The sequence below is a fragment of the Epinephelus lanceolatus genome, chromosome 5 (genome assembly GCF_041903045.1).
Source record: "Epinephelus lanceolatus isolate andai-2023 chromosome 5, ASM4190304v1, whole genome shotgun sequence".
NCBI classification, from domain to species: Eukaryota; Metazoa; Chordata; class Actinopteri; order Perciformes; family Serranidae; genus Epinephelus; species Epinephelus lanceolatus.
Genome location: NC_135738.1, coordinates 19613725 through 19640765, shown reverse-complemented (window position 1 = coordinate 19640765; position 27041 = coordinate 19613725). Strand labels below are relative to the sequence as shown.

General features: G+C 41.4%; 1 protein-coding gene across 1 annotated transcript; it reads right to left on the bottom strand.

Moving 5' to 3' along the window:
• Positions 1-666: 666 nt before the first annotated feature.
• Positions 667-22413, bottom strand: LOC117261788 (anoctamin-9). The gene is made up of 25 exons (XM_033634288.2): positions 22109-22413; positions 21871-21998; positions 20708-20782; positions 20470-20592; positions 20240-20376; positions 19430-19479; positions 19282-19340; positions 18384-18463; positions 16347-16481; positions 16178-16271; positions 16037-16097; positions 14401-14483; positions 14165-14269; positions 13803-13967; positions 13685-13721; positions 10178-10289; positions 5004-5061; positions 4811-4908; positions 4507-4703; positions 4268-4420; positions 2905-3052; positions 2698-2820; positions 2256-2349; positions 1906-2018; positions 667-1249 (listed from the first exon to the last, which is right to left on the bottom strand). The coding sequence occupies exons 2-25, from the start codon at positions 21889-21891 to the stop codon at positions 1234-1236; spliced, it is 2337 nt and encodes a 778-aa protein (XP_033490179.1). The 5' UTR covers positions 21892-21998; positions 22109-22413; the 3' UTR covers positions 667-1233.
• Between the last annotated feature and the right edge of the window lie 4628 nt (positions 22414-27041).

Sequence of the window (27041 nt, the reverse complement as noted above, 5' to 3'; positions counted from 1 at the left end):
CCAGAGCAGAAAGTAAAGCATTGAGTAAAGCCAAGTCCAGCATTCTTGTTTTTTGTTGACACAAGAAAGTCAAATTTTCTTTTCTCTTTTTATCCCTCCACAAATCAGAGAATACTGTCAACAGCTGTAAAAAAAAAAAAAAAGAAAAAAAAAGAAAGAAAGAAAGAAAAATTTTCGCCATGTTTTTAGTGATCAAATGTGCTATAAATTGGGCTATAAATGAGATATGGAAAAATAACTCTCTGCCAAACCCTTCAGAATATTGATAAGAATCAAACTGGTTAGTCTGGTGTATTTTACTGCTGCTGCAGTGGAGTTTTTTGTAAAATTTCATCAATTCTTAGACATGGCTACATGTTTCATGAATAGGGTAAAAAATTTGAACTAACACATATGAAACTGCCCCAGCTGATTACTAACATTAAGATGATAAAATAAATAAATACTAAAATATAACCTAAATGTGTATTTTGGATGTTTTCTTTCCATTGGTCTGAAAGAAGACATGTTATGGAGACAAAACAGCCCAAAATCTCAAACTTGACCAGTACATGATGTAAAAAAAAAACTGTAGGTGAAAAATGTGTGGGTTTTCTCACCTTAAAATGTCACATATGACATACCTTTTACATGTCAAGCTTAAATTCAAAAGACATTACATGAGGTGAAAGTTTTCCTCTTTTATTCAATAATATAAAATATTATAATGCAAAACATTCCTGTGTCATGTTTACAAAAGACACCATCAGATTCGGTCTGCAGTAATGACAATCATCACAGCGCTTTTTAACAATATAAGGCAACATCGTAACACACAATCAGTACTGTATGTGCAGCAGCAGTATAAATTATCTGTAGGCTTTCAATAAAAACACTCACATACGTCTCACAAATATAGAGATCCAACAGTAAGCGATCAGTGCATTCTGACAATAGAATAAGAACAATCTCATGGTCAGTAAAATCAGTTGCTGTACACGTGTTTCGTCCAAGAAAAAATTAGTCTGCCTTCAAAGTCTGTTTCATACATGAGAATCCAGATAGCCAGCACTTAACATTTGACTGCAAACAATGAAAGAGAGTGAGAGCCCTCGGTCTGAACTCTTCAGAGAGACGATTGATGACTTTGAAGTTGACTCAACACTGTGATAGTCTGGACACTTTAATGCACAAGGCAACACTGAGCTCATGTCCTCAGGGATAAATGTGTAAACTTCAAGTGTCTGAATCTGCTCACGCTTCAAATGAACTGTAAGAAAGAAAAGAAAGGGTTGGTTAGTTACAGCATCTATTTCAAGGAATCTGAGAGCACTGCAAAACACATCTTAAAAATATGTAGTATATAATTAATATAATGAGAGCTACAGACAACAAATGCCAAATTTGTATTTATGTGGCATCATGTAGGCGATTAGGATTAAGTTAAAAATTAAAACTAAAGTACCATTAACAAGTGCTAATACACTGGGATTACAGTTTCAAGGTCAGAGAGAAGTTCCTCCACATTTTTAATTTAGTGCTTCCCAGAAAACCTCTGTATATCTGATTAATTTGATCTGATTCAGCGTAGCTAGATTTATTCAGACAGTAAAACGACATGTACAGCACATGACAGACAGACTTTTAACAGGGAGATGAGCACAGTTGTGATGCAAATCAACCAATCACATCAGTCAAATTCATCAATTCAATTCAAGTCCATCTTGCTCCTGAGATCACAAGTCATGGCCGACACCCAGTTGGGTAGTAACAGGTAATGTGTAATCAGGATTACACAATCAGATAAGAAAACCTATCTATCTATCTATCTATCTATCTTAATGATTGAAAATGAATGAGCACAATTGTACTTTGTTTGGCATCCAGCTGCCACATCAGTGTCATCACACATTACTTGAGACTCACCTGAGTTCCTCTTTTAGTCTGTTGAGTTTATCGAAGAGTCGATCATTCTTGACCTGCATCGGAGCGCTCGGCACAAACCAAGCTGCAATGAACTTGAATATGACGACAACGTGCTGCAAACAAAGAAAGAAAATGTTAGGAATGTTATCTGTGAAAATGTGGTTTCATTAAAGATTACACTCCCAGATTTTGTCATAGTGTAGATCAATGTGGTGAAAGATTAAAATAAACAAACAGTGAGCTGGGAGGACAATGTGCACGTTCCGGTGGGTGATATAGTACAAGAAACTGCTGAAAGAAATCAGAGAAGAAGTGGCTGGTGGTTTTGTTTGGTCATGGGTGAGGCTTACCTCAAACAGGATGACAAAAGCAAAGCGGACAGCTAAAATTAGCCAGAACTGTGGGGTTAAACTGTAGTCCTCATTGCTCCTGTAGTCTTTATAACTGTGAAGGACAGCAGACCAGAAAGCAGACATTATCTCCCTGATTAGTTGTTTAGAAATCAATCACACAGTGGATTATTATGGGTACCATCTGCACTGATGGCCCCAAATTTTACATAGCACTTCTATCACCTGAGGTTACACAGTCCTTACAGTAACAATCACAGTGCAGTACTACCAGGACATCTGAGTGCACAGCGAACACTGAGCAGTTATTAACGCTGATGAGCAGGATCAGTGCTTTTGACTCTGTTGTTACTCAAATTATATGTTTTGACTTTGATTTCTCTTGACCTAAACATCAGAATTACTCCTCAGTTGTAGAAGACAAGATAAAAAGAGGACAAACCTGCATGAAGTCACATTGATGCCATTAGGAGTGATCATCTGATCCTTTGAAAACTCGTTGTTTATGTTCTGGTCATCTATGCGTGCAATGGAGAGAGTGTTGCTGATGTATCCGAGCATGCAGCTTGTAAAACAGAAGAATTTCCAATTAAAATGAGTGCTGCACACAACCTGACAGAACATAAACATTTTCAAGACGAGTCCTCACTCAGTATCTGTCACTGTGCCATTGGCACATGGGCCATAGCGGTAACGGTACACCAATCGAGGGATGAAGTCTGAAGACACACCGATGACCAGCCCGTTTGCAATGACAGCTAAGACACCAATAGCCTCCAACACGTCTATCCACACACCTTAGGAGAAACGATGATATGAGGAGAACTTAATCTACAGCATAAACAAGAAAACAGCATTTTAATCCTTAGAAGTTTTTAAAAAAGTTTTAAAGAAATACCTCCCCTCACAAAAGGTTATCTGTATGTCAGTTGCTCAGCTTGTATTTTGTTGAATTCATGAAGAAAATGTTTTTCTCGCATACCTCCACGATGAATGAAGAAACCAAAAATTGAGAAAATTCTTGAGATATTGAGGGCTCCATGTTTAACAACACCAAAACTATATCAGACCATCCGTTGACAAATGTTCACACAATTTATGCAATATAATTTGGGGGGCTGTATTCACAAAGCTCTCTAGTACAAAGCGCTACCTAGTGACTGGTAATGAAATGTTACGAAAATCTGACATTTTTTAAGAATTTTTCCCTTAAAGTTAAAACAAGATCCTTAGCCCTTAAAGGAGCTCCTCAGGTAAGAACTGTTAGAAGTAGGGAGGAGGACTTTTAAGGGGATTAAGAGTTTCTGAAGCAGAAGAGAAAATGAAAATAACAGCAGGTTAAAACACTACAGCTTCAATCATCCAAGGAAAATGTTTGTGGTTGATCTCGTTACAGATGCACTTACATCTCCCACCCAGCACAATAAAGCCAGAAATAAAGTGATCACAACACTAAGATATTTGGCAACTGTCTCGACCTTCCATCAGCAGAGTGATCACTGTATCAATAACAGCTCTTTCAGTCTCATATTGTGATGCAGTTCATTAAACGTCCACTGGGTGTCCACTCCTGTCATGCTCACTAAAGGACAACCAATCACACCTTTTAAAAGACTGCATCATACCTAGCAACGGGGTCAACCACACCTCCTTAGTAAGTTAAACATTTCTGGCCTGTTCTTGCCTGGAGTTGCTCTGAGATATTTCCTAAATCACTCCTAAGCGAGGACTCCTTGCTAGAATTTAGAATTTCCTAAAAAGTTAGGAGTTCTCTGAGTGTTTGTGAATATGGCCCAGGTCTCATTTTTAGTTTATCCGCTGCCTTGATCTGTAGTTTGTTTGTGTTATTGTGTGACTTTGCTGAATCGTCCCCCTATGACTTCAAGAATTTTCTCATTTTTTGGATTCTTCGGTCACAGAGGAGGCAAGGAATTCAAAGTAACATGAGGTGAGTAATTCATATACAAATGCTAATTTGGGGGGTGAAGTACTCCATTAAAAGTAATGCTCACCAATATCATTGGTTTTCTTGGGAACCAATCTGCGCTCCAAAGTGACCATTTTAATGGCATCCAGGCGGATCTCAATGACATTATTAATGAGGGCCAGCAGAGGAGCGAGAGGAAATGCTGCCACAAATATGGTTGTAAAGCTGAACTGGATCACTGAACAGAGAGCAAAGAAGAATATTATTCACCAAACCAGACCAGGAACTGTCCACTGTTTTTGTAGCATTCAGCAGGGTACGTACCCATCTCCAGGAACTCATGGAACAGGCTGAAGGAGTCGACATCGTTGAGACGGTAGTTGCTGAGCCAGTCTCGGAGCTTGCAGTTATCACACAGTTCAGCTCCGTGTCTGGCCTCTGATTCGTCTTTCAGGTAGCAGTGGGCGCATTTCCTCTGTAGCTTGTGGGTTCTTCTTCTCTTCAACCACCTGCAGAACCAGCTGATGCAAACAGGACACAGCTTTCAAAATCCCAGATCTGATGTGAGTCAAGTGGATGATACAGTGCACATGTGCAGTATCCAAACACAAATCTGATTTCTACTTACGGGCCAGTGAACTCAAAGACATTGCTGATGGTTTGCTTGAGTACCATGATAATTGCCATTTGGATGAACAGGTCAGTGAGACATCCACTGGGATGACACTGCACAGGGAGATACAATATTCAAATATAAAGCAGCAGTTTTTACTTAAAAATGGACATTTAATCCTTCTAAATTAGATATTCATGTTACCCACCTCCTCCAACCGCCATTTCCCTGAAATTCGGACATAACCACCAGGATGGCCGTTTATCCTGCCGGGTGTGTTAGAAAAAAAGACACATTATCATTGGTCATGTTAGAGACAGAGGGGTGTCGGGTGAGGACAATGAGTTCCTGGTTGCTGGAGCCTATCCCAGCTGACATTGGGCGAGAGGCGGTGTACACCCTGGACAGGTCGCACAGGGCTGACACATAGAGACAGACAACCATTCACACTCACATTCACACCTACGGCCAATTTAGCGTCATCAATTAACCTGCATGTCTTTGGACTGTGGGAGGAAGCTGGAGTACCCGGAGAAAACCCAAGCTGACACGGGGAGAACATGTACACTCTGCACAGAAGGGCTCCCCCACCCTGCGTTCAAACCAGGAACCCTCTTGCTGTGAGGCGACAGTGCTAACCACTGCAGCATCTTGCCGCAGACTCAGAATCGAAGCTTGTTAAAGCACAATTTCAGGAGCGGGAACGCACACCAATCACAGCCTTCTAGCCTACTATATAAGCGGAGCTAACCCTTTCCTCAGTCTCTCGCTCCTGCATTCGTGCGTTTGAATCAGTGAAGCAACTACAGAAAAAAAAAGAAAACTTAACTTACCGAGATCATGGATTTCTTATCCTTATCTCCTTCTGACGACGACATCTTCAGAGGCATTCAACACCACCAACATAGAGGTCCATCACCACAAAGACCATCCGAAAAAGCCCTGACATCTCCAGCGATCTCTGTGCCCGAGACCCCTTCTCCTGTGCTCCGAGCTCAGCAGCGGAGGAAGGGGACCTCAGCACGCACCGTATCGTCCACAATCCACATTCCACCTGGTTCCTCCCTCCTGGATCTGCAAAATTATAACTCCTCTGAAGACTCCTCCACACCTCCCGGTACACCACCCCCATCAGCCAAAAGAGGTCGAGGTAGGCCTGCTTCGAGGGGTTTTTCCAGCGGGCACCGCGGTCATTCTTCCCCATCACCTGCGAGGATGACAGCCGGCCGCAGTCATCAGGTCACCGGCGTCTCCACTCGCAGCCGGCCGCAACGCCACCTCGCTCCACCGAAATCACCCACCAGCCTGTGCCCCCCGTAGCCTTTTCCTCAGCCCAATGGCCATCCGCTTTGGCCGGAGCTAATGGCACCGGGCTGCCAGGTTCCCAGGCTGCTCACTCCTATTTGCAGCATCTTCCACCACCCATCGTCCCCGGCACCGGCTTACAAGTCCGCTCCACCCTACCACTTTCTCAACCGTCCATAGCTAATGCTAACTTCACTTTATCCACAGCTAATCCGGCAGCGCGTCACCCCACTTCTTTTGTTTCCCGCCCTTCTCCCGTTCCCACCAACATCCGCAAGCAGATACTAGACGGTAATTACATTGATCTAGCTATTCTACTCCTTCCTTCCCTCCACCAACCTCCCGTCGCCAGAGACCTCGACGACACAGATAGGTGCCCCCATTATAAAAAACAGACGTCCTCTCGTTCTAGGGTTCTCAATCCCACAGAATTTGCTTATGCTTTTTCACTCTATAGGGACGTACTTTGCTCCCAGTTTCCTGCCCGCTGCCAGGAACTGGATGATGACTTGTCCATTATCCTCAACTTGGCACTCCCTTTTGGTGGTTCTGGCTTCTACCAATACCACATTCATTTCGCTTCTGAAGCCGCAGCTCACCTAAACCAGTTTAACGAGAGCGCTTACTGGGGCACCCTTGACACAGAGACTTATTGTCGCATCTTCGCTGCCCGTCTCGCCCAACCTTGTCCCTTGTGCGGTGCACCTTCCCATCCAGCATCTTCCTGCTCGGTCCCCGCCAAGTTCACTCAACCACATATCGCCTATAGGACTCCTGCTCCCTCCCCCGTGGCACCCACCGCCCCTCCGGTCACACTTATTCCCAAACCTGCTCCTTCTGTCTCTAATTTTTCCCTCAACCCCAGCGGAGTGGATAAAAGAGGACGGCCCATCTTGCACCAAGGTGGCCGTACCATCTGCAACAACTTTAACGACAATGGCTGCCAGATGTCCCAGTGTCATTACCTCCATGCCTGCTCTTTCTGTGGCGGTGGCCACGCCCAACCAGCATGCCCACATAATCCTACATCCCAGAAGATAGGTAAGCACCCCTTTACGCCAGTAAATGTTTCAGCACTGAGGGCCGCACTCCGTAACCACCCCGATCCTACTTTTGTAGAGTTCCTCACCACCGGCTTCACGGAGGGTTTCCACCCTGGCATTGCAGTGGAGCCATCTGTCTCCTTTACTTGCAAAAACCTACAGTCAGCCATTAACGATCCTGAATCCATCGACCGATTACTCGCTGCTGAAGTCGAACAAGGCTTCATGATCGGCCCTTTTGCTCAACCCCCTTTTCCTACTTTCCGAATAAGCCCACTCGGCATCGCCACCAGAAAATATTCAGGAAAGAAGAGAATCATTATTGATCTCTGGGCACCGCACGGTAGCCATGTTCCCAGTGTCAACAGTCTCATTCCTAGCGAGGACTATTCCCTTCATTATGCCTCCATTAACCACGCCATATCCCTCATCAAACTTGCTGGCAAAGGATCATGGCTCTCAAAAGCTGACATCATCAGCACGTTCAAGGTACTCCCCATTCACCCAGACTTCTGGCGGTTCTTTGGCGTTTGCTGGTGAGGTAGCTATTACTTTGCAGTGCAACTTACTTTTGGTTGCAAAAGCAGTCCAAAGCTGTTCGACACCTTGTCCGAAGCCCTCTGCTGGATACTGTCCAACAACCACTGCATCCCATTCCTCGTCCATCTTCTGGATGATTTTCTCCTCATCACACCTCCCTTTTCACCACCCGCATCAGGTCTGGCCACTTTATCCTCAGTGTTTTCTGACCTTGGGGTTCCTCTGTCAAAAGAAAAAACTGAGGGCCCGTCCACCTCCCTTGAGTTTCTGGGAATCACACTCGATACAAACCTGTTTCAAGCATCTCTTCCCGCTGAGAAGCTCAATCGTATATGCCTCATCATCTCAAACTTTCTCCAGGCCCCTTCTTGCACTAAGCGTCAACTACTCTCCCTCCTCGGCCACCTCAACTTCGCGCATCATTCCTCAAGGTCGCGCATTCATCTCCCACTTGTTGTCCATCGCTTCTTCCGTCCCATCGCTTCTCTCCACCATCTCCCTGAACCATTCTTGCCGTACTGAGCTTCGTTTGTGGCTCCACCTTCTCACAAACTGGAATGGCGTCTCCTTCTTTTACGAAGACCACCTGACCAACTCCCTCGACATCCAGCTGTACACCGATGCAGCTCCTTCTGCCGGTTTTGGGGGTTTCTACAATGGGAGATGGTTCGCCGCAGAGTGGCCCCCAGAACTCGCAAACCAATGCCAAGTAGCTTCTTCTGCACTCTTCGAAATCTACCCCATAGTAGTCGCAGCAATTCTCTGGGGACACGAATGGTCCTGCAAGTCAATCCTTATATACTCTGATAACCTTGCAGTAGTCAACATCATTAACAAAGGTTGCTCTAACTCTCCTTCCATCATGCCATTCATGCGTCGTCTCACCTGGCACTCCGTCACCCACCAATACATACTTTGCGCAGCCCACGTTCCCGGTAAAACTAACGCCATCGCTGACTCTCTCTCTCGGTTTCTGTTTCAGAAATTCAGAAGCTTAGCTCCACACGCCGACACTCTCCCGACTCCAGTTCCTCCATATTCTGCACTGACCTTCAATCTGTAAACTCATCCCTAGTACCCCTGATCATTGATTCTCAAATTCACATCATAAATAGTTTATCATCCTCAACCTTGTCATCATACTGGACCGCTTGGAATCATTTCCATAACTTCCATGATAAACATAACATTTGTTTTCCATCATTCGATCTAACTACCGTGGTCTGCTTTATTAACCATGCTCATTCAGTTCTAAACGTTAGAACTCACACAATCAAATCATACCTCAGTGGCATCAGCTTTTTCTCCAAACTACTCACCGGTTACCCTAGCCCAGCCTTCAGCCATCCTCAAGTAACATCTCTTTTCAAAGGCCTTCTCCGACAAGAACCAGCAAAAACCCCTCGTCGCCTTCCACTTACCACCGACCTACTTCTCATCTGTATTAGTAATCTTCGCTCCGGTTACAATACTCCCCACGTCGCTCTTACCCTCGAGGCAATATTCACACTAGCATTCTTTGGCTTCCTTAGATGTTCAGAATTCACCGCGTCCTCATCAAACTTCATTCCTTCCCGCCATGCTTGCATCTCAGACTTATCTCAATACTCCAATGACATCATGGTATTCTACCTCAAGAAATCAAAAACTAATCAATCAGGTCATCCTACACCAATCTTCTATTTCAAAAATCTATCCCCTCTGGACCCGTTCCGTACTCTCTCAAACTATCTAAACTACAGGAAATCCAACAGCTCGTCGCTTTCCGACCCTCTCTTCCTCTCCAAATCTGGCCAAGTCGTCACCCGTTTCTGGTTCCACTATCACCTCCGCCAAATACTTATACAATCCGGCATATCTCCCACTCACTACTCAGGCCATTCATTCCGCATAGGCACTGCCTAATCCAAATCATGGGTCGCTGGACCTCGCTAACCTACCACTGTTACATTCGTTCAGACCTTAGCGACCTCAGAGCCGCACAAGCACTACTTCATTAAATGGAGTTTTTGGGGGTTCATCGATGCCCGGGCGCCACTACGGACCTCCAAATCTCCCCACACCGCACTCAATAATCCATCCATCCATCCATCCATCCATCCATCCATCCATCCATCCATCCATCCACCATCCATCCATCCAATTCATTATTGTCCAATAAATCTTCTAAAACGTATCTGATTGGTTGCCTGTTCCTTGCTCGTGAACAGTAAGACTAAAATTCTTTCCGAGTGGAAGCTTAAAGGTTCCCGAGAACAATAATTTCAAGTGTTACAGTTTTCCGTATTCAAACCTCACTCACTTCCTACATGTCTGCTCAAATCCCATTACCTTGCGAGGCAGCTGATTCCCAAGATCACAAGAGAATCCAGCCATTATTTGCTCAAACAGATCTCTACTCTACACTGTTGCTTGATATATACCATCATACTGCCCAACCCTAATGTGAGCACTGAATCATTGGCCAGCCCTAACAGAGTCCACCAGTTCTTACCTGCCGAGAAAAAAGGCCACGTAGAAGAGGGAGGAGAAGTAGGTGAAGAACTGGAAGGTGAACATCTTGACTGTGAAACTCTTCTCAGTGGCAGCAAATGATCTTGTTTTCTCTGGTACAGACAGATTTCATGTCAGTGTTTATGCAGTTCATTGTTTGGTCAATGGATGGCACAATCTCACACATAGCATTTCAACCTTACATCTATTATATTATTACCTCTATTTACATTTCATTTATCTAAATAGTTCTATTCTGGTGCACATAAAACTGAGATATATTGTTATGTGTTTAAATATAAAGTTATTGTCCTTTAGTCTTCCATTTCTACAGGCAGCTTAAAGACGCTGTATTCAACACACCACAGCTGAACCTGACAGGCTGCCTGCGCTACACAATGGCCAAAAAGACCGTTTTTACAAGGACAATCTGGTGTACATGTCATAACAGGTAAAGCACAGGTGTAATTAAAAACATCATGATGGCTGTGCTCTTATTAGGTGTGCCAGTTCAAGGATCCTGACATCAGACATGCTGCCTCACTGACATGGGACTCAGCAAAACGATAGAGCAATCATAAACCAGGGTGTCGACAGATATCAGACTTTAATGTACAGTAATGCCTTTAAGACAGCAGTTTATATTACAAAACATACACTGGGGCAGATGCAGTATATTTCGTCCTGTTGTTCAGATTTTTTCAAAATTTTAAAAGTGATAAAATGTTCACATAAGAGCTATAAAAATAAGTCAGGGGGAGACTTGAATAAAACAGCTAGAATAAAACAACATAATGGGGTCATCTATCCAACACCTCCACAAAATCTGGCCGTAAGGGTCTTTCTAACGAATTTCACCCACATGGTCCAGAATTTAATGAATAAATTTTTCTGAGCATGAAGATATAAAGTCATTTTTTCAATAACATAAATGTCATTTACTATATCTATCCATTCCTGTATTGTGGGAGGTATAATTTTCCATCAAATTTAAGGCTGATTTTTGGACAAATATTCTTCTTCTCATTCAAGCATTGCAGATAAGTATAAAGGTAAGTATATACTCCCATGCAGAGGCAGGTTTTATGTAGGAATATGGGTATTAAAGTGAGTTAGGTTAATTTTAAGTACAAAGTAATAAGACAGTTTTAGGTTCAGCGGTATCACAAATGTGGATTTTCACACAGATTTTGACAAATTAAATGATGGATAAATTAGATAAAATGTTTGTGGCACTTCAGACCTCACAAATTTAAATTTAAGATTATTTAATTACTTTTAATGCCTAATATTTATGAAATCGAATTTAAGACAATAAAGACTTTTCAAGGACCCGCACACACCCTGTAAATTAATGTTACATTACACCAGTGTTTCTCCTGCCATGACAAGTCAAAAAAAATCTGTTGTGAAGAAGGACTTCTGTGTCATATATGTATCCAAAGAAAAAAACTTGTGGTATATAGTAAACAAATGATATGTAGCGGGGCTCAGATGTAGACCACACCACTGGGTCATGCTGTTGTCTGGCTTGTGATCCATAAATCAAAGGACTTCTACTCATGACCTCTTGTCACATGCTGCTGTGTTGCAAAGGGTGATGTTCCCTTCTCAGATGGTTTCATTTGGGTAATTCTTAGAGGTGTGCGGAGAAAATACTCTCCAGTATAAATTTGAAGCTTTTCCTTATTATTCATCTTGTGAAACTTCAGATTTGTTTTATGACCACTGACGGGGGTTTTGGCTTTGCTCTACATGAAAGGGCCAGCAGACTAGATCTGATTGCAAAGACCCTCATACAGTGTACCGCTTCATGATAATCTCCTTCTTCTTTAGACTCTCTCTTTCTGTTCCCTGTGTACTGTATGTTCTCAGGCAGTTTACTTCCTGCATAACTCACCTTCCCTCTTATTGCCTCTGTAAGTTTCCTTCCTCTGATTATCACTGTCATACATCTTTACAGCATTTTCCCAATCAGTGTACATGTTGGCCCAGTTCCAATGTCCACCCTGTGAGGTGATGTTTGCTCATGTACTTCATATATAATAAAGATACTGTACTTGCTGCTACAGTGTGTATGTGTGAATATGTTGTCGGCAGAACTTTTGAAATGGTTTTTGGTTGGCTGCATAGTTTTTATCACAGGGATGCTAATTTGTGGCTAAATTTCGCAAGAGAAATTGGGGAAAGGTTTGCAGAAAGTCCACGAGAGCCCTTAAACAGTTTCTCAGTGAGACAGCCTTGAGCCCTCACAGCCTTTAAAAAACATGCAGGTAAGTCTATGAGTCTGTAAGAGTGGGCTTCGGATTTGGGCCACCGTATACAGGACGGCTCTCTGTCTCTCTCTGCCACATCATCTAGTGTTCCAGACACTACTTGTTATCTGTCTGTTATCTCTGTCTTGACCTTCTTCCCGTCTGATTACCCACCTCCCTGCTTCGTCCCCCCTGCATTTGTTTGCCTGTTCTCTCTGCTGTAAACCAACTGTAAACCTGTGAGAGGACCAGTGTGTCAGTTTTAGAGGCATCTAGGGGTGAGGTTGCAGATTGCAAGCAAATGAATAGCCCTCCCTTTCCAGGCGTGTAGTATAACCTACAGTATCCCTCAATTTATAGTAAAAACAGGCCCTCTCTGGAGCCAGTTTTTGGTTTAACCATTCTGGACTAGTGTAGAAACATGGCAGTAAAGGAAAGGTTAGGACTCAAGCCCCCAGGAACAGCCCCAGGCTTTGAGGGCAAGTTGACATAGTGGTCCAACAGGGGACTTACAATGACGTGTTCATCATGTGATGCTATTGGGCCCCAAAAGACTTTTTCTAGTAGACTAACAGTGTGGTTTTTAACACACTTTTCTCAGCTCCAGGAAAATTTTATAAATATAAAATCTCCATGGATCAAAAATTCATAATAAAAAGAGTCATAATCGGAGCACTGTGATACTGTGAGCGGCCACTGGGAGGAATTGAAGCAAGGCTGAAATGCTTTCCTGGGGCCTGGTCACAATCCCTCATGAAATGACTCTTCTCACTATCAGAAGTTCATCCATTAGTCAGATACCATTTCTAAAGTCTTGATAAGCTGCACAATTAAATTATTTTAACCTTATTCAAGTTAGCAGATGGCCAAACTGGCATGGAAGTCTCTAGTGTGCTTGCTCTATGGGCAAAACGATGCAGAAGATCTGGTACTTTTAAACCCAAGGAAGACAAACTTTTTTGGCTTCATGTGCCACTGAGCAACTATCAAAGGAATAAACAGGCCCTTGCCTCCAACACTATATCCAGGTCTCTTTATACCCCTATGCTCCCTATTAGATATAAACAGCTTATTCTAAGGTAACACAAAGATTCTTAGTTTCAGGTGATGATACACTCATGAAAACATAATTATAAATATCATATGCCATTTCTGCCAATTGATCCCCCTAAATCCCACACACTGGCTCTTCAAGCTAACATTTAAATCTCCCAGTATCTCTTTTTAAAATGTGATTAGAATAGTAAACGTACCTATTTCACAGAGCTTCATGGCCACAATCCTGTTGACCTGCAAAGACAAAGACATCATCAGAGTCACAGAAAGTATCTCTAAAAGTTAACAGAGATGCACATTTAGAGACCCGCATACCCGTGTCATGACGGTGATGATGACGTAATGGAGGACGGCCCCCAGCATCATTGCCCCGCTGTTGGAGTGGTTGCTCAGAAACTCCCATGATCCCTCAGCCAAGAGCACTGCTGCGATCACCCTGAACACCACCAAGGCATGTGTCAGACCGATGATCACCAGTATCTGCGGAAAAGACACAAAACACTTATTTGTGTCACTATAGTGGTGAGGGCCTCCATGATGAACACAAATACCCTCCACTACTGTCCATGCCGAAACCTGAATCTCACCCAACCTCAACATGATTCTTATCTTAACCTGAACTGTAAAGATGTAAAAGCTGTTTAATAAATAACACACGTGAAGAGCGTAAGACCCACCATAACGGTGACACAGATTAAAACCAGAGTGCTGCGCAGATATGAGTGTTTATATTCTTTTGGTGCACAGTTGACGTCGTTCACAATTTCCAGGATCAGTTCCTCCTACAGTTAAATATGATTAAAAAAAAAAAAACAGGAAAAAGGGAAGGAAAAAAACACACAGTAATGACTTCCAATGATCACTCATTAACGAGTATTACTGAACGAGATTTAACATATAAAAGTGATCATACCTCCTCCTCACACCAATCGGACACTTTCCATTCACACACATAGGATGCTCGATGTCTCTTCCAAAACTCCAAAAACAATGTTGCTGTGAAGATGAAGGATTTCATAAAGTTCATAAAGCCAACTCGAAAAAACAGTATGAGAACTGAACAGTGACAGTTTTTAAAATCAGATTCACTGTGGTGGTAAGGCATTTTGCCAGTTTTGGGATATTTGGTATAAGGGTATACAAAAATATAAATACATTTCAGTATTGTGATATTATGTTCTGTGATATTGTATTGATTCTCAAAAACACTATTGATTTTTAATCAATAATTTACATGCAAAGTTTGTGGCAATGGTTCATGGACCGCTAGATACCAGTGTTGCAATCTATCCTTGGTCGTTTGACTCTTCCACTCGGACGTAGTAACATATAACGTGCATAAACCCAAAGAACACAGGCCTATCAAACAGGCAGGGTCATAAAAAGCTGCAATATATCACCTTGTTTCAAGTATCGTAATATACTGCAATATATCAAATCGTAACCCCTGTATCGTGATATTTATCGTATCACCAGATTCTTGCCAATATAGATCAATCATTCTACATCTAAAAATCAATCTAAATGTATGAAAGATACTGACATTTTTTCAGGGTTTAACATCTAATGAAAAATGTTCTCAATTTGCCACATACACACATCTTTGGTTTTTGGTTGTAGCATACTGGCACAAGGCTTTGTCACAAAAACTAGAAAGCAGAAGAAAATTCAGGAAACGATCCCTACTTCTGCGGTCTTACAGTAAACTAACTTTGACTAAACTGCAAAATTCTAAATATTTTTTTAAAAACAACCTTTTACACTGGTATTATGAGGGGACTTCCATTTGTCCTGCAACATCAGCATTATGCTGTCCTTGATGCATTTCTCTCTCTGTATATCACCCCTCCTTGACACACTTCCTCTTATACACTTATTTTCAGAAGACTGCAGTAGCTGTTCCAGTTAACTGTACTTTTCTCACAGTTGCTAACAGACTTCACTCAAACAAATAATCTAACCATCACTGTGCCTGAATCCGTATTCTCTACAGCAGGTATGAATTTGATGTGAGCGACAGTCTGAGTGACAACAGACTTTAAAGACATTAAAAACTCACAAAAAGCAGAGGGACTAAAAGCAGAAAAGAGCATTTATATGTTCTTATAGATGACTGCTTGACCACCCCCACGGCCAGATGGCCTGGGCTGATTAAGATGTGAGAAGCCAGGACGAGTAGGTTCTGTCAGTGATGTGGCATCTCATTGGCAGTGCATATCTCAGTGATCATAAAACATCCAGTTGGATAAAATCAATGTGAGGCAGATAAAAGACTGGTTTGTATAAGTCGTCCTGTGAAGCCAAAATTGTTTAGGCAAATAAACAAGAGCATTGGGGAGGAGATCTGCAGCCTGATTGTCAATTGCTTGTATTAAATGTGCCTATTGCATGGGTCTTAATGGCTATGAAACAAAATTGCATCTGCAGGAAGTATGATTGTGATAAGTCACACTAATCTATCTAAAACAGGGATCTGAATACTAAAAGAAAAACACGATTATGTCAATCAACACAAGAATAATTATGTCATATAAACACACAAAACTCACCCCACACTGCCATGAACATTGCGAAGAGCACTGTGCCATTATTATCAAACAGCTGGCTCACCTGTAGGCAGACGAGAGCAGCAGTGAGCGCAAAGAGACAAGCACATCATTCAGCTGCCCACTGTAAATGCACTGAGGTACCTTGGCGTATGTGCAGGTGTCAGAGAGAAGCCACACTTTGCATCTCTTGTCACAAAGGGGGCACATGACTGTGTCAGCCTCACAAACCTCCTTTCTATGGCACAATAAAAAGCTCTTTATTTATCACAGTGTTACGATGCCGATACTGTGGAGTTGTGGAGAAACTTACATGAGGGGTGAGCTGTTAAAGAACGCAAGGCCATAGAGGAAGACAATGACCCCGATGAGAGCTGGCGGGATGAGGAGATACGTGTACCAGCCCAACCACAGGTAGTACAAGGCCACCTTCTCCCCAAAGTAGTTCCTGATATGAGAACACATACACAGAAGGAGAAAATGACTAAACTCAAAAGGTAAGGATAAGCATTTAAAGCTACTGTTGGTAACCTTTATCATTTTCTTTTCATATTTGCTGAAACTGTCACTATTCACACAAATGAGACAGATAATCTGTAGGAGAAATCATAGTCCTCTGCCTACTCTCTTGTCTTGTAGTGCTTCTAATGGACAAAAACGCCCAGTCAGAGCCGAGGAGTCTCAAACGCAGCTGTCAATCATGTCAATTACAGCTCGTGAACTACAGTCAAACTGTCAAACTAGACAGCGCTGATCAAATATGAATCAAGATTCTGTTACTGCATGGCCTATTTCTTGTCTCAGATGTTTTCAGAAACATATTTTAGTGACTGTTTAGCTGTAAAATGAGAGTTTGTGACCCGGCCACCATGTTGGATACAGTTTAAACAGGAGTACCAAACACCACCCACCAGCTGGACCAAGTTTCTGATTTTACAGCTAAAGAGTACACTAAAATATGTTCATATTTGATCAGCACTGCCTAGTTTGGTAGTTTGACTGCAGTTCATGAAGGGACTGGCATGACTGACAGCTGCGTTAGAGACTCCTCAGCTCTGGTTGGTTGTTGCTGACAGTGTTGCAGTCTTATTCTAGCTAATGCCATTAGAAGCGGTAGGAGGGCAGGAGGGACATGATTCTTTTTGCAGACTATCTATCTCATCTACTTCTTTCAGAAAATATAACACAAAGTTATTTTCATTAAAGGTAATAACTGTCACTTTAAGGTACTTGTCCACTAGATTTGTCATTTCCATGCTTCCCGTTCATTGTCTATATAAGCAGCTGTGCAGTGCAATCTGGTAGTGCTGTGCTGTGTTTCGAGAGACAGGTAGTCCACTCCTGTCTGCATTAAGTTAAAACTCAGTCCGCTTTATGCAAATCAAGGCAATCCAGTGCAACTTGCACACCTCTGGAAACTCTTAAACAAATTTAAACGACCCTTGTTGATCTTAAATGAAGACAGATTCAGTAACTGTATGGCTTATTTCTCGCCTCAGGTGTTTTCAGAAACACATTTCAGTGAACGGTTTTCGTGATATAAAAGACAATTGCTGTGCTGATCCGGTTTTAAGTCTTGGAGCAGACAACCCACGTACCTAGTCACACAGCCATCAAGTGCCCAATGCTGGGAGGCGACATGACCTCTTGCGTCTAACAATGCCTTTCTTGCCTTTTGCAATTTATAAACATAACAATAAAATGATGTTGGCAACCAATTTCATACAGATTTTATACAACATTTCACATAAATGTCATGCTGTTTAAGGCACACATTTATCAGTGTATAAAATCTGTAAAAAATGTACTTTCATTACATGACAGAAACACTGTATGTTCATAAGGTTTATAAAATGTAAAACTTCCAACATAAGTTCTCAAAGATTTTTCATACGGGAGTGTTTTTGCTTCTTGGTATTTAAAATAATTACACTTAAAAGGACTGCGAGTACTTGACTGATTTTGGCCCAATGCAGTATAATGATGTACAGTGTATCTTGTCGCTATGGTTTGCTGATAATGTGGGTGGTATAATAAAAGGCTGAAATTGAAATCACACAGCCCACATATTCACATGAAGCAGAACTGGAGACATGTTTGCATTGTGTTCTTCTGCTTGGACTCAAGTGGATCTAAAGACTGCAGCTCTAATCTGCACCTGCATTTTGTGCTGTGCATGATTTTAAACAGTGGGTCCAGACAATGCCTGCGACATGTGTGGGTGATAACATGCTTGACATGGAAAACAATAATGCTGCAATAACCGAAGATAAAAGAAGGAAAAAAACCAAACAAATAAACAAAAACAAAGGGCAGGATTATGAATAGGCTGTTGTGTTGCAGTCCAAACCTGACGGCAGTAATGGGTTGCCCTTGGAGACAGGCTGTCCATCGTGCCCAGCTCTCCTTCAGCTCTCTCTGTTTCTTTTTCTGAAAGCAGAAGCACAAAACAAACAAACAAGAAATATCAAAGGAAATCGACATGAAGAGGAGCTTTGTGCACATGCATAAACACAACATACAGTCATACTGAAAACAGAAGCTCACAATCTAAAAATATGATCAGATTTTACTAGCTTATTTATACAATTGTAAAACATCCACAGTTAATGCTGCTTTATATTTTGAATAAGCTTTGGACATTTATTTACATTCAAATTTCATGGACATTTAATCTGGAGGAAATGTCCTCACCTCCCACAGCGCTGTAACGTAAACACAAGGACACACATGTACATGCTTACATGCGCACACACAGTTAGTGTCAATGTATATTCACATGCACACGAGCCCACATACTTCCAGCAATGAATGACTCACTGCATTAATATGACTCCCATGGAGTCTCTGTGAACAAATACTTTATTGGCAGCAATGCATTGTTTTGGAATGCCGCTGCCAAGTTTCACGTCATAATTTTAGATGCTCTTTAAGAAAAAGAAAACACTTCGGCGGCCATGTGAAGAAAAGAGCTTTGTCAGTACATAATAGTGTCACTATCTTTAGTATGATTATGTGCGGATCCACACGGTGAAAAGATACTGCTTTAATTGTATCATTCACACCCTGATTCAGTCCACTGTTTTCATTTTTTTATTCATACAATCTGTTTGATCTGCAGTTCCTGTCCAAAATAATAATTCAATTATCAGACCAGACACGGTGACAATATTGCAACCTGTAGCAGTGATGAATCACAGATGCCGCACAACAACAACAAGGTTCGTACGGTATGTTAGAATATTTACCTCGTGCAAGCAGAACCTTGCCTCAAAAACCTTCATCTTCATAAGATCCCGCAAACCCTCTGCGAAGAACAACAGGCGAGAGGAATAACATGAAATATGAGGTTACCTGAGGAGGATCAGGATTGTAAATACAGTTAGTCTGTCTCACCTCCTGAACGTATAGGGGTGTGATTCAAGATGAAGTGGACAATCCTTATCCTGAAACAAGGACAAGTATCAGTGAGAAAACTGAACTTGCAACAAGAGATGATAAAAAGTTCATTAAGTCAAGAAATTTTCACGGAGACTTTGAGATTTTGGCTTTATGTAACGATGAAGAAGAGTTGGGCTTTAAAATATCACATTCATACAAACACATAAAATACGATATAATTTGTATTAGTAATGGGACGATACATGATTTTATCATGAATCACAATAAATAATGCTTGCAATAAGCTGATCGTGGTGAATTTCCATTATCGGGATAATCATGAATACTGTGTCCAGCAGCCCCCAAAGAGAAAAACAGGCTGCACACACACCAACCTCAAAAAATGCACAAGATCTTAAAAGGATGTTCAATAAAAATGTGTGTCCTATTTTTCAGATCTATTCTTTATTTTATCCCCCTGAGTCACAGTATCTCGTCTGTGAGGGAGTCCTAGCCAAGATGGGCAGCAAAATTAAAAATTTTGTAATACTACCTGTGAGGCAATAAAGGTATGTGTTTCTTAACAAACTGTGAAGTGATTCCAGTATGTTTTGGTAGCATTTTAAGAGTGGTAAGTACACGTTGATCGTTATCAGGATATCATGAATCACAATCATTTTGGCAAGGATAATCGTCACATGAAATCGTCCCATGCCTAATCTCCAAACCACATATTTAGAAAAAATAACTGTTTAAAGATCATGTTGAGCACATAAACAGTCACAGATACTTTTAAAAACAGCCAAAAACAGCAACATGTTTTACCTGGTGCTGAGAGGCACAATGTTCTGATCCGAGCTCCAGTTACAAGCATCAGACACTTTGAGCAGGTACCTGTACTTCTCAAAAATCTCTTTAGGCGCTTGAATCCCATAGAAGATGAGATCGTCATCTATAATTTTCTAACAGAGGTGAATAAAGATGAAATGAATGAAAGAACCTTTCAACCTTTCCAACAGTGAGGACACATTTTTATTCGGTGTTGAGAGACTTACGGTAACTTTCAAGTTCTTTTTCTTCAGTTCTTCAATGTATTCAGTTTGCTTCTTGAATGTCTCTCTGTCCTGTTTGTCATTTGTTTTGGCAACCAGGACGTAGTCATATGATAGAGGCGTGTGCTGTGTGGCAAAGATCATATGGCAAAGTCAGACTTTCAGACATTATAGGGCTCTGTGAATTAAGGCAGCAAGGACTAGCTGGTGTGTGGTTAGAGTGGACACATTAAAGTCTTACCACAGGTGGGAGTGCTGTCTGATCATTGCCATTCTCTCTGACCACTCCCATTAGTTCCAGCAATTCAATACTGGGCTACATGACAGAACAGTAAAAATATTAAAAGGAGAAGTTAAAAAATGTTACATTCTACACATTATGGATAAATTGTAGTGTTTTAAAGCGAGACACCCCAGGCGAAAACACCTGAGCACTCAAAAATACACCTGTAGTTGTTTATTTTAGTTCCGGTTTCTGTTCTAGCAGTGTACACAAAAAGAGCGTATATCATTAGGTCATTACTGGCCTCCTTTGCATGTTTAAACATAAAATTCGGAAAACTGGTGGTATAGTAATTGTCCTCATGTATGTAATCACCTGGGGGAGCTTCATGGTAACATCTATTCAGTTCAATTAAATTCAATAGACTTTATTTAATCCAGAAGGAAATTCTTGCACCAGAAAATGCTTAAAATTACAGTAACCACAATTTTAACAATTCAGTTAATGATTCAGTTCGGGGTTACTCACTGGGCCCAGTTTTACAACAATAGAGTATGTTATTCACCTGTAGTATCTCACCTTAAATAATCTAAAAGGCCTGAGTGGCACATAATGAGTCTATTTAAGTATATAATTAGGTTTCCCCTGGTATTTGATTACAAGCTTGTGAAAATCTGCAGAAAGGTTATCATGATGAAGACTACAAAAGAATCCTGTTTAACTGTGACGTAGGGGGTGTGTCAGTGAATGCCACTGGGGTGATCCTGACTGTCAGAGCAGATGGTTTGTCTAACCTGACTGAACAGCATGGCATGTGGACATACTCTCACCCTCATGCCGATCCAGGCTATTCACTTACAGGGCAGTCTAAACACTGATACTGTACATGTAAGCCAACACAAGGAAGGTGTGGCATACTTAAATATACAATCAGAGCACTGTGATAGCAGAGGAAGCACATAAACATCCTATTTAATACTAAATATGATTAAAACATGTGGTGTTGATTTGTGTAACCTGCACTGGGATGAGCTTGTGTTGCATCTGTTTAGTCTGACAAGTGCAGGATTAAAGACAGCAGGCCTGTCTATGATCAACACAACAAAGGCTTACAGTAGGAGCTGGCTTCAGGACAGCTCCAATTTGATGTAATCTCTGTATGTGTGAATAAGATCACCTACCTGCCTCCTGTGGACAGGCATGATGAGTATGAGCTGAATGCAGCTTCCCGGATTTTAAAAAAAATAAAAAGCTTAAGTCACCATTCAATGATCCCGGATCCTCTCTGTCAGCTCACCGATATGCCCCACTATAAAATGACATGAATGCTGTTGAGCAGGCAGTAGGCAACTTCCATACTTCCTCCAGAAACAAACGTATTGTTGTATTATAAGCTGAAGAATGTAAAAGCGACTCTACCTGTTGCTGGTGTCACAGCATTTATCTCTATCGCCTCCACCTTTTACTCTCAGCCCGGTCAGTTGAACGGTGCGGTCCACAAACACACACACACACAAACAGGGTCTGCTGTGTGTGTGAGAGAGAACAGAGATAATGTCGATATGGCTTGTCAGGTGCTTTGGAATGGCATATTTCTGTCTGCCTCCTCCTCACTGATGCAACATGACAGGATCCGCCGTTAGATGGCAGCAGTGACCTCTGTTCATGCCCGAGCTGTGATTGACTCATCCTACACACTCCCCAGTCAGCAGCACTGACTGTGACATTTGTTGAAAAAGACATTAACACTTCGACACTTTGAGTCATGAAATGACACCGTGAAAGCATCTCGAGGTCCATAATGGAGGCTGAGCAGGTCCATTACTATTCACAGCAGAGCAGGCTATTAAGTCGTGACTGAGCAAACCAACATGAAAACAGAATTGAAATAAATTCATTGTCACTATGTTGCATAGCATTAAAGGGGAACACCACCTAAATGAAGAATTCCAATATGTTATTTCCATGGCCAAGGAGAGTGAAATAAATATTTATGAACATAAGCTTCTCTCTTTCAAAGCTAGAAACCAGCAAGTACCCCTTAAACTTAAATTAAAAGCCTGGTCCCAATTAAACACCTAGTCCCCTAGTACCTTCCCATCCATCCATTTTCATCCGCTTAGGGGGCAGCAGGCCAAGCAAAGCCTATCCCGGGGCCTCCTACCAGCGGGACGTGCCTGGACCACCTCCAATAGGACGCGCCCAGGAGGCATCCTGATCAGATGCCCGAACTACCTCAGTTGCCCCCTCTGGACATGAAGGAGCAGCGGCTCTACTCCGAGCTCCCTCCGCATGTCCAAGCTTCTTATCCTATCTCTAAGGCTGAGCCCAGACACTCCACGGAGGAAACTCATTTCAGCCACTGTATCTTTTGGTCACTACCCAGAGCTTATGACCATGGGTGAGGGTTGGGACGTCAGTGGAAGAGTAAATCGAAAGCTTTGCCTTCCAGCTCCGCTCCACTCTGCTCCGCCATGACGGTCTGGCGCAGTGCCTGCATCACTACAAAAGCTGCACCAAACCACTGATCCATCTCACGTTCGCTGTAGCTACACATTTTGACAAATAAAAGCCTGTCTTAATTGACCCTTCACAAAGTCCCACACAAATATATAAAACTGGATTGCTGGCTACCTCAAATTATGTGTCCGTTCCTCGATTATCCTGTAAGTTATTCATATTCCTTTTGTCTGTAAGGGTCCTCAGATCAAAAGAATCAAAAGGTTTTTTTTAATCCAAGTTGTGAGTAGCCTACTGTTTTAACAGGAGAAAGTGGTGTTGCATCAGTATGCTGGGTGCGTAATCCATGAGTGTTGTAATTCACTCTCCCTCTGATTCATAATATATTTCTCTGAAGCGCTATTTTTATACAAGTAATAATCACAGTTAAATAAACAATTTATTTCCCAGTATTTGCTGAGCAACAGTTTTGTATGAAAGGAATTAAAGGCCTGTACTATATAGACGCCTGTCACGAATATCGGCCTGTTGATTTAAGTGATTTAAGCAAATAATAGCCCGGGCTAATATTTGAAGTTTAACGATAGGTCTTAAACTTGTAATGTCATCAAGTATAGAATCTGGAACTGCTCCATTGACAATGAATGGGAGACTGATTTTGTGGAACCATTGAAAGTTTCTTTTTTATACCCAAATGAGCTTTATTTATTGTAGATATTGTGATCTCAGTTCTGAAAGAGAAAATGTACCCATATACTCAGAACATTTTCCTGGGTGCTCTCAGTGTCATCTGGAACACCTTTCCCAATTCATTGCCTATTGAGTGGCGACACATTTTTACCCCTCAAACATCACAAATTTGTCTTTTAGCACTCTAGATTTTGGATTTGGGAGACAGTTATTCATTTTAACTAATATTTTTGGACTGTACTAGACCATAGGAATAAAATGTATGAATTTTGAAAATGGGTGAAGTCTGAAGTGGCTCTGCTCCAAGTCTTTGCTGAATGTCTCTCCTTCTCTGGCCCCATTCATGTCTCTCCGTCACTATCAATAAAAGCACAAAAATGCAGAACAAACAAAACACAACAAACAAACAAACAAACAAACCAAAACCTAAATTCATCATAAATCTTAGCTTTAGTGTTACTTAATTCCTTTATAGCCATCATGTTACCATCAGTTTAGCTGCAAATAGAAGCTAAATTAATGCAAGTAGGCTATCTAATACATGTTCAAAATGAACTCACCTCATTAGACGTTCCTTGGTGATCTGTGGATGATGTAACAAATGTGGGCTAAACCTGACTTATTTATAGAGGTTACACAATGTTACACCAGCTTTTCAAGTTGATGCTTCAGCACTTTTACTTCAACTGCAAGTTCCCGTCATTTAGGAGACAAAACATGCCCACGCTTTAACACTTACAGGAAGTTTTTAAACAATCATTTAAATGAATCAATGAAAAATACACAATATTTGCCCAGTGTAAGTGTAAGTTTTTAGTGGTGGAAAGTTAGGTACAATTTCAAAGGTAGTACTTTAGCCTTCGTAGAATTTCCATTTTATACACTATATAGCACTTAATTTTACTCCCTCTTTTATTTGAGCGATAGATGCTTTTCTGATATAGGCTGTTTTATTACTGTATTATTTGAAATACAAAATATATGACTAAATGTATAGAATATGATGCAGTGTGAATGAGAAAATGACCCAATAGCATGTAAAACTATTAAACTTTAGCCTACTCCACTTTACCACCACACTGAAATGTTACTGAACACATAAATAGTATCCAACACGGTAGCCTAACATAAATAATATCTGATTCTCTTGATGGATACTCTTTCTTGTAATATTTACAGTATATTTTAGTGTTACTACTTTTACTTACGTATATAAATATTTAGGCTGTTTCACATTGGTGTCTTGCTGTGTTTGAACTTGTCTGTATATTTCCATATTTCTAAAATATATTTTTAAAAATCTCTATGTGTTTTAAATTATAGACTACTGACACTAGGAGTCTTCTCTATACAGTAGTCAGTGTTTGTGAGCTTATGATGTGCTTGTGTGTGTGTTTTTTAAATGTCTCACATATGATTCCCATTGCACAGTCCCCAGGACCTATTTCTGTTCCCCATCTTTTCTCTCTGATTGTAAAAAAAGAAAGACTAACATGTCAAACGGGTGGCCCTCTGTGCCTTGTTATTAAATATGAGTTTCACCATTAGTCTTAGAAACCTTGGAAAGCAGTGCACACCCAGGAGGACCGACATGTCAAGCAGCAGAGGCGATACGAGGTTAAAGAAAAAGTGGTTGCGAAAATAAGCAGCTGTATTTCTGTACACGGCCACACCCCACAGAGGAGGATCACATAATTACACCAGTACAGGACTGTGTAAACCACTTGAAGGGTGACAGAGGGGGCCACTGCGGCTAAATTTGCCCGGAGTGGAAGTACAGGGTAGAGAGGTGGCTGGGAGGAGCAGGGAAAGGCTGCTGATAGACTCCTTCCTGAGTTCCCTGTCATAAAGGAAACAAATATACTAATGAGGTGAATGACTGGGAAGATAAGCTAAACAGAATGCTGCTTTAAACACAACAAAACAATACGCCAAACTAAATATCTACATGACTGCTGAAAGATAGATTCCACAACCCGATGTCTCCTCAGCAAAGAACTGAACATCTGTTTTATTATATATATGGGAATATACGTTTAACTGAAAAGGTCCAGTGTGTAGTGTTTAGTGGCAGAGAGGTTGCAGAACTGAAATTACTCCCATGTGCAGGACATGTAGGAGAACTATGTTGGGGGTGCACAAAAACATGAATGGCCCTGTATTAGAGCCACTGTCTAAATTTGGCAGTACTGGGTTACTGTAGAGCAACATGGCCGACTCAGTGGAAGCATGGATGTAAAGAGATCTGGATACAGCGTTGGAGGTGCTCAGCGGCACTTGACACCAGTAACATTCAAGATTACTGCAGTGGTCTGTTGGTAGGACTTTCGAGACAAAATGTTTGCCACTTCAACTTATTCAGAATGCTGCTGCTAGGGTCCTGACAAAAACCAGGAAATATGACCTCATTACTCCAGTTCTAAAATCCTTACACCTGTCACTCAGAAAACTGATTTCAAAATCTTGCTGCTTGTGTATAAACCACTTTGTGGCTCAGCACCTAAATATATCTCTGACATGCTTGTGACATATGAAACTTTTAGGACCCTGAGGACATCTGGGGCCGGCCCACTGACTGTCCAGAGAGTCAGAACAAAACATGGTGAAGCAGCATTTTGCCATCATGCAGCACAAACCTGGAATAACCTCCCAGATGATGAAAGACAAGCCCTGACTCTGAACACTTTTAGGTCAAAGCTAAAAACTTTCCTTTTTCACACTGCCTACTCCACCCTGTAATGACTGCAACCTTCTTTGTAAACTCAATTTTAATTCATTTTAAATAATCTTTTTATTTTTGCACCTCTTTTCTGCACTTGTGCTATTTCTAATGGTGATTTTCTTTAAAATTGTAAATCATTTAGTAATTAATTTTACCCTCTATATCTTTTTTATCTTGACTCTTTTCTGTATCCTTTATCATAATTTTTTTGCTCTGGAAAGCAATTTGAATTGCCCTTGTATATGACATGTGCTATACAAAGAAAGCTGCCTTGCCCTCCAAATGTTATGGATCAAATGAATCAAATTCTGTTGGTAAAAAATGAATCATTTCGCACGGGGTGTGCCCCTCAAAAAAATTTAACCACTGATTTGCTGAGGTCTCTTTTACAATGTAAATCTATAGGAAAAGTCTTTATGGACCTAATGGCATCATGTGACAGACTCTGAAGTTGTAATTCCACTGTTTAACCACCAAGAA

Excerpts from the sequence above, each read along its gene's own strand:
- LOC117261788 (XM_033634288.2), bottom strand. The coding sequence starts at position 21,891 with ATGCCTGTCCACAGGAGGCAG. Across the intron at positions 20,593-20,707 it reads AGACAGCACTCCCACCTGTG|CACACGCCTCTATCATATGA; the intron begins GTAAGACTTTAA and ends TTTGCCACACAG. Across the intron at positions 2,821-2,904 it reads GGCACAGTGACAGATACTGA|CTGCATGCTCGGATACATCA; the intron begins GTGAGGACTCGT and ends CTGTTTTACAAG.